The 7,925-nt window shown below is 48.7% G+C and overlaps 1 protein-coding gene across 1 annotated transcript; it reads left to right on the forward strand.

Annotated features, from left to right (window-relative positions):
- Positions 1-1,701: 1,701 nt before the first annotated feature.
- On the forward strand, positions 1,702-7,101 carry LOC311515098 (uncharacterized protein). The gene is made up of 4 exons (XM_084617967.1): positions 1,702-1,924; positions 3,812-4,038; positions 4,781-4,897; positions 5,670-7,101. Exons 2-4 carry the CDS (start codon positions 3,925-3,927, stop codon positions 5,829-5,831), a joined length of 393 nt encoding a protein of 130 aa, XP_084474093.1. The 5' UTR covers positions 1,702-1,924; positions 3,812-3,924; the 3' UTR covers positions 5,832-7,101.
- The last annotated feature ends 824 nt before the right edge of the window (positions 7,102-7,925 follow it).

Genomic DNA, 7,925 nt, shown 5'->3' on the forward strand with positions numbered 1-7,925 from the left:
TCTGACCTTAATATCTATGAATCTATGAGACTAAGGGGGGATATGATAGAGGTATATAAAATCATGAGTGGTGTGGAGACAATGAATAAGGAAAAGTTATTTACTTGTTCCCATAATATAAAAACTGGGGTCCACCAAATGAAATTAATGGGCAACAGGTTTAAAACCAAGGAAAGGAAGTTCTTCTTCACTCAGCACACAGTCAACCTGTGGAACTCCTTGTCGGAGGAGGTTGTGAAGGCTAGGACTATAACAGGGTTTAAAAGAGAACTGGATAAATTCATGGAGGTTAAGTCCATTCATGGCTATTAGCCAGGATGGGTAAGGAATGGTGTCCCTAGTCTTTGTTTGTCAGACTGGAGATGGATGGCAGAACAGAGATCATTTGATCATTACCTGTTAGGTTCACACACTCCGTTGCACCTGGCATTGGCCACTATCAATAGACAGGATACTGGGCTGGATGGACCTTTGGTCTGACCCAGTACGGCCATTCTTATGTTCTTATGTTCTCCCCAAAGTTAGACATTTTGGCTTTTATCAATTCTTGAAAGATTTCACCAATTACACATCTGTTTATACGTCACTATAAATCCAACCCATCATTTTCTAACAGTTCCCTAATGTAAGTGGGGAACTATTGTTGGGATCTTTCCTGGCTTTTGCGTCACCCCAAGGGAACTGGTAGTGAAAGAGTCCAAGTCCGTACTCCCACTCCCTTTTCCCAGAGGCCTGCCTGACCTCAAGGACTCCCCTTCCACTCTCCACTTTGGAAGAGTCCTCGTAATGGCGATATGGCTGAGTCAAAGATTCCTGGAAGGCTGAACCCCCAGTCTCATCATGGTCACTCAGGACAGTGGCTAGGGTGTCCCCACTCTGGGGTACTCTCTTCACACCGGACACTTCTTTGACCCACTGATCACTGCATTAACTTCAAACCAACTAGAATGTGTTAAACAGCGACTGAAAGAAAATTGGAGAGGAGTACTTGTGGCACCTTAGAGACTAAGCAGTTTATTTGAGCATAAGCTTTTGTGAGCTACAGCTCACTTCATCGGATGCATTTAGTGGAAAATACAGTGAGGAAATTTATATACACACAGAACATGAAGGAAAAAAAAACCTGTAAGCAGAGTGATCATTTAAGATGAGCTATTACCAGCAGGAGAGAAGGGTGGGGGTTGGGGGGGGAGGGGGGTGAAAACTTTCCAGCAGTTAACAAGGACATCTGAGGAACAGTGGGCGGGGGTCGGGGAAATAAACATGGGGAAATAGTTTTACTTTGTGTAATGACCCATCCATTCCGAGTCTCTATTCAAGCCTAAGTTAATTGTATCCAGTTTGCAAATTAATTCCAATTCAGCAGTCTCTCCTTGGAGTCTGTTTTTGAAGGGTTTTTGTTGTTGTTGTTGTAATATAGCAACTTTCATGTCTGTTGAAGGGTTAATGTCTAGCTATTCCACCTGGAAGCAGGCGGGGCACACCCTGACTGTTTCCTAGGAGCAATGCACACATTGCTCTATCCAAGGACAAGGGCTAGATATGAACCCTGAGAACTTGATTGTTTGGACAGCAACTGTGGGAGGTTTCTTTAGCCTGGGCTCAAGGCCTGAGAACCAGGATTGTAGTAGATAGAGGATGGTAACTAAGCATATGAATCAACGTCATACATTCCTTTGTGTAGCAGTGTGTAATGCTTAGGGGGAGAAATATAATAAAAGGAGAAGGTGGAAGGCGGGGGGGGCAGAACAGCCCATCTCCGCTGACCAGCCTGTTTGCTTGCATAAAGCTGTGTTCTGTCTCATCACTGAACCGCAACAACTGGCGCCCAAACGTGGGGCCCTCAGCACTCACCTCGCCCGGCAAGGGTTTCAGACGCGTCACTCATCCGCTTCGTGGATCCCGGTGAGTATTTTTCATTGTGGTAAGTATGGGAAGCTCCCTCTCTGCTTTGCAAGTGCAAGACCGCAATGAGCTGCAGTATTTGCTGCGTAAGGCTCAGCATGACTGCCCCACTCGAGAACTCACTCTCCTGCTACAGGAGGTGCGTGCCAAGTGCCCGTGGTATCCTGAAGCCGGAAGCCTTAAGCTAGCGGACTGGGAGCGATTGGGCCAGACATTGCACAAATAGCCTCGGGCGCCCGTGTAGGCTTTACATGCCTGGCACCTCTGCTGCGACGTGGTACAGCGTGTCGCCTCGGACAGACCCTCCCTCGCGAGGCTGGTGCTCTTGCCGCCCCCGTCCGCCCCTGCAGCCATCCCCCCTCCTGGCGATGCGACACAGCGTGTCGCCTCGGAAAGGCCCTCTCCAGCCCCAACAGAGGAGCTGCCGATCCTGCCACCCCCGTCCGCTCCTGCAGCCATCCCTCCCCCTGCTTCGCTCCCAGTGCCTCTATTACCACCGCCTCCCTGGCCTTCCCCACTGGAGCCGGTGTGTGATCACCCTCCCCCCGTGGGGCCCCCCGGAGGGTCATCTGCATCTGCTCAGAAGCTTTCGCTGGTGCAACAAATGGTTCACGCGGCGAAAGCTCGATCAGATCTTACAGCAGAGGAGCTGGCTGATCTGGTCTCCGTTTGCCCGGTGACCTGGCAGAATGATGACCAGGGCAACCCCGTGGGCACCTGGACCACTCTGCCATACTCGGTGGTTAGAGAGGTAAAGAAAGCAATTCGTGAATTTGGCCTGACTAGCACCTTTGTGCGTGGTCTCATTGAAGGGATGGGTACTGGGTACTCCCTAATCCCTGAGGATTGGAAAACGCTGCTGCTCATGATGTTGTCACCCAGTCAGTATGTTATTTGGCTTAGTGAGTATCGGCAGATGGCAGAACGCCAAGCCCAGGTATATAGAGAGCAAGGTATCATTTATGAGCATTTGGCAGGGGAGGGCCCGTTTGCTACTATTGAGATGCAGTCTCAACTCCCTCAGGCTGTCTTCCCCATTATTTCCACCTGTGCCCAGCATGCTTTCAAGAAGGTCCCGGATTCAGGCAAGCCTACCAAAAGCTTTGTCAGTATCCGTCAGGGTGCCTTAGAGTCCTTTTTGGATTTTACCAACAGATTGCAGGAGGCTATCCTCCGACAGGTGGATAACACTGAGGCAGCTCACGAGCTCCTGTTAAAATTGGCAGTTGAAAATGCAAACGAGGATTGCCGCCGTGCTCTCCAGGCAGCACAAGCCTCTGGTATTTTAGAGCTCTCAGACATGCTGCGGGCTTGCCAGAACATTGGCACACAAGCCCACAAGGCTGGAGTTCTGGCTGCCGCCCTCAGAAAAACTGGGAAGGAGGGGAAGCGCTGTTACCGCTGTGGTAAGGAGGGTCATTTTCAGCGGGAGTGTCGCTCATCTAAGGCACCAGCCCGACCCTCAAAGAAGTGCCCCAAGTGTGGGAAAGGTTATCACTGGGCTAATCAGTGTCGTAGCGGGTCGGGAAACCGCACGACGGGTCCCCCCCGAACCCAGGGCCAAACGGGGGTGTTTCCTACTCAGGCAATCGCTCCTCTGCCTTGGAATCTGTAGACTCTATGAGGGCAGCGACTGCTGGAAGTGCAGGGCTTGATTTGATCATGCAGGAGGACACTGACTTTCAAGTGCCAGGGGAGGTCTGTGCCATACCTACACAGGTGATGGGACCTCTCCCTGCCGGCTTTGTAGGTCTTGTTCTCCCTCGCTCACATGCTGGGAAACAGGGCTTTTTTGTCATTCCAGGGGTCATTGATGCTGATTACACTGGCATTATTAAGGTTCAGGTGTGGACTCATCTTCCACAGTCGCTCCCGCGTGGACGGTCAATTGCACAATTGATTTTAGTCCCCTATCAGGTGCCAGCTGCCGAGGATCGAACTCGGGGTGGAGGAGGCTTTGGAGCGACGTTGTCTCACTCGCCGTCTCACAGCGCGTCTTCTCCACTTGTTGCTCTGACAATGTCAGTCCGCCCCTCGAAACCTCAGTTAACACTTCTCTTAAATGATGTTCCTTTTACAGGGCTGGTGGACACTGGAGCTGACGTTACAGTGATTCGTGATCTGGAGTGGCCGGTTAGTTGGCCTACGGTTCCTTCTAAAGAGTTGTGGGGGATTGGGGGTAGCAAACCCGGGTGCCAAAGTTTGTCTTGGGTCACGGTCTCTAAACCAGGAGGCCGTGCCCTTGCTACAATCCGCCCTTTTGTGCTCCCTGTCCACCTCAATATTTGGGGCCGTGATTTACTTACAAAGTTAGACACCACCCTCGATATTAACATCTGATGGCCCAAAACCCTCCCTCACCCACCGTGCCCTCCGCCTTACCCTTGGTATGGCAATCCTTAGAGCCCGTATGGATTGACCAGTGGCCCCTCCCTCTAGAAAAGCTAAAAGCACTTCATTCACTTGTGCAGCAGCATTTGCAAGCACAGCGATTGGAGAGCTCCACCAGTCCCTGGAACACCCCGGTGTTCGTTATTAAGAAAAAATCAGGTGCTTGGCGGCTGTTACATGATTTAAGGGAAATAAATAAACGCAGCCAACCTATGGGCCCCTTGCAATTTGGCTTACCAAATCCAAATTTAATTCCTCAAACCGATCAACCTTGTGTGTTAGATTTAAAAGATTGTTTTTTTACCATCCCCCTTTGCCCTCAGAATTAGCTGCTGTTATTTTGGCCTTTCAACCTTTTGCTGATTGTCCCTTTGATTTAATTGTGGATACCCATTATGTTTATTAGGTAATTGCTCATTTACCCCTTGCCCTCATTACCCCTCAGATTGATGCAGACCTCCTTCACCTGTTTTTGTCTTTACAGCATCTTCTTGCCACTCGTCATTTCCCTTACTTTGTTGCTCATATTCGCAGTCATACCCCTCTGCCTGGGCCACTCACTGAGGGCAATTCACGCGCCAATTGCGCGTTGCGTGGTCAGGTAAATTCCCTTTTTTCTGACCCCATTGAAAGCCATGCCTTTTTTCATCAGTCTGCCTCTGTTTTGGCCCGGCAGTTTCACATTCCTGCTGATCATGCACGTTCCATTGTTCGTTCCTGCCCCCACTGTGCTGCTGCTGCTCCTACTTTCTCTTATGCCGTTAACCCCCAAGGTACCGCAGCAAATCAGCTGTGGCAAATGGATGTTACTCATGTGCCACAATTCCGCCCCTATTCATTTTTACATGATTCCGTTGATACTTATTCAGGCTTCCTTTGGGCAACCCCACAACGTGGGGAAGCCACTAACAAAGTTATTCACCATTTGCTGGCCTGCTTTTCTGTTATGGGTCGCCCTTGCCAAATTAAAACAGATAATGCCCCAGCCTACTGCTCTGCAGCCCTCTCCACCTTTTGTGCCCGCTGGGACGTCCGTCTTAAACACGGAATCCCTTATAATTCCACGGGCCAAGCCATTGTTGAACGTGCCAATCGCACACTCAAAACCTTGCTAGATAAACAATTAAAACAAGGGGAGCTGCGTCTCCGAACCTTAGGAGACATTCAACAACAAATGTATATCCTCTTTTTTACTTTAAATAATTTAACACTGAATGCAGATCAGCAGACCCCTGCGGATCGGCATTTTCACAAATCTGAGGTACTGGAAAGACCGCGTGTCTTTTACCGTCAGCTGCCCGATCCACAGTGGCTGGGCCCAGCACCTCTAATCACTTGGGGTCGGGGATATGCTGCTGTGTCTCTTCCTGCAGGACCGTTGTGGGTTCCAGCCCGGTGTGTGCGACCGGCACTTAAACAACATGGCATGGCACCAGGGGCTGTCGAATCCCATACCAGAGTTTCAGCTGACCTTGGAGGAGACCGCGTTGCCCCCCCGAGTCGACAACGGCGGGACGGAAACGGAGGAGGCGTAGCGTCCCAAGCCAGCCCATGACATGGGAAGCGGTAAAAGCATTGGTCGCCACGGCTCAACGAAAACTGGCAGCAGATCAGCAGCCAGAAACTCCTAAGACTTTGTTTGTGGCGATTCTCGCCCAAATCACTGCTAATTCTGTGATGATTGTGTACCTTTTGTGCCTGCTATTTCTTGTAGGGGTTGGCTCGGAAGCGCCTCCCCCGTTACAAGCCCGAATGACATATATATAACATATGGGAAAGATTGGCTTCAATAGCAAATGTTACCCACTTTTGTTTATCTAATTCTGTAGCAGCTGGAGATTTGTTAGGTACATGCCTTATTCCAGTATGTCATCACCCTGAGGAGATGGAGAATAAGGCACTGTTCTCTGCTTATGCTAATCTTTCCTCCCAGTACTCTAGCATGGCTAATTGGGGCCCGGCCAACTATACTCTGCCTCGCACGGCTATATCCCTCCACACACCGTACCCGGCCGGGGCTCACAATGTCACCTGTGCGCGTGTAGTTAACTGCACTAGTACAAAGGTGCCCTTGGGCTGTCAAAAAATTTCTCAATCCCTTTTAAATTGTTCCCATGCTGTTAATGTTTCATATAAGTATGACCATATCATCCTACCATCAGGATGGGTTTTTACTTGTGGTTCATGCACCTTTAATTATATTCCTGCAAATTTAAGTGATGGCACCCTTTGCTGTCTTAGTAGAATGATACTTATATTGCCTTTTGCTGGTCACAATTGTAGTAAAAGAAGTGTACCCCTTTTAGATGATTATATTGCAGATGTTAAGCTTTTGGTTATTTTGTGTTTGTAATCATTGGGCTTATTTTTTGTTGTTGCTGTGTACAATGTATTCCTTCCTTGTTAAGACTTTGTAAAATTTTTGCCCTGGAAAGCTCCCCAGGTTATGTCCTTGTCTGTCTGGGAGTTAAATAGCATGACAAAACAAATTGGCGGCTACCATGAGATGGCCAACTATCAATAAACAAAAAAAGGGGAGATGAAGGGTTAATGTCTAGCTATTCCACCTGGAAGCAGGCGGGGCACACCCTGACTGTTTCCTAGAAGCAATGCACACATTGCTCTATCCAAGGACAAGGGCTAGATATGAACCCTGAGAACTTGATTGTTTGGACAGCAACTGTGGAAGGTTTCTTTAGCCTGGGCTCAAGGCCTGAGAACCAGGATTGTAGTAGATAGAGAATGGTAACTAAGCATATGAATCAACGTCATACATTCCTTTGTGTAGCAGTGTGTAATGCTTAGGGGGAGAAATATAATAAAAGGAGAAGGTGGAAGGCGGGGGGGGGGGGAGAACAGCCCATCTCCGTTGACCAGCCTGTTTGCTTGCATAAAGCTGTGTTCTGTCTCATCACTGAACCGCAACAGTCTGTAATCGCATGACCAGAGAGATTGAAGTGTTCTCTGATTGGTTTATGATTGTTATAATTCTTGACATCTGATTTGTGTCCATTTATTCTTATAGAGACTGTCCAGTTTGGCCAATGTACATGGCAGAGGGGCATTGCTGGCACATGATGGCATAGATCACATTGGTGGATGTGCAGGTGAACGAGCCTCTGATAGTGTGGACATCTACACATCTACCAATGTGATATGCCTGCACAGTCTCTACGTAAAAGAATAAATGGACACAAATCCCCCTCCCCCTCCGCCCTGCTGGTAATAGCTCATCTTAAGTGATTACTCTCCTTACAGGTTTGTTTTTTTTTTCCTTCATGTTCTGTGTGTATATAAATTTCCTCACTGTATTTTCCACTAAATGCATCCGATGAAGTGAGCTGTAGCTCACAAAAGCTTATGCTCAAATAAATTGGTTAGTCTCTAAGGTGCCACAAATCCTCCTCTTCTTTTTGCGAGTACAGACTAACAGGGCTGCTATTCTGAAACCGGAAAGAAAATTAAGGATAAATGGGAAAGTTCAAGGAAACAAGGAACCCCGTCCTGACACACAGCCATGTCTGGGACCTAAGAACTGTTCTCTTTGTGTTCCTCACACATCCCAGACCCCCTGCCAGCCTCTAGTTGTGCTGTGGTGATACTGCCAAGTCAGACACTGGCTTTTGCAG

This window comes from Lepidochelys olivacea (assembly GCF_965140295.1).
Source record: "Lepidochelys olivacea isolate rLepOli2 genome assembly, chromosome: 1".
NCBI classification, from domain to species: domain Eukaryota; kingdom Metazoa; phylum Chordata; order Testudines; family Cheloniidae; genus Lepidochelys; species Lepidochelys olivacea.

Excerpts from the sequence above, each read along its gene's own strand:
- LOC311515098 (XM_084617967.1), top strand. The coding sequence starts at position 3,925 with ATGTCAGTCCGCCCCTCGAAACCTCAGTTAACACTTCTCTTAAATGAT. Across the intron at positions 4,039-4,780 it reads TTCGTGATCTGGAGTGGCCG|CATCTTCTTGCCACTCGTCA; the intron begins GTTAGTTGGCCT and ends TTGTCTTTACAG. Across the intron at positions 4,898-5,669 it reads ATTGCGCGTTGCGTGGTCAG|GACCGTTGTGGGTTCCAGCC; the intron begins GTAAATTCCCTT and ends CTCTTCCTGCAG.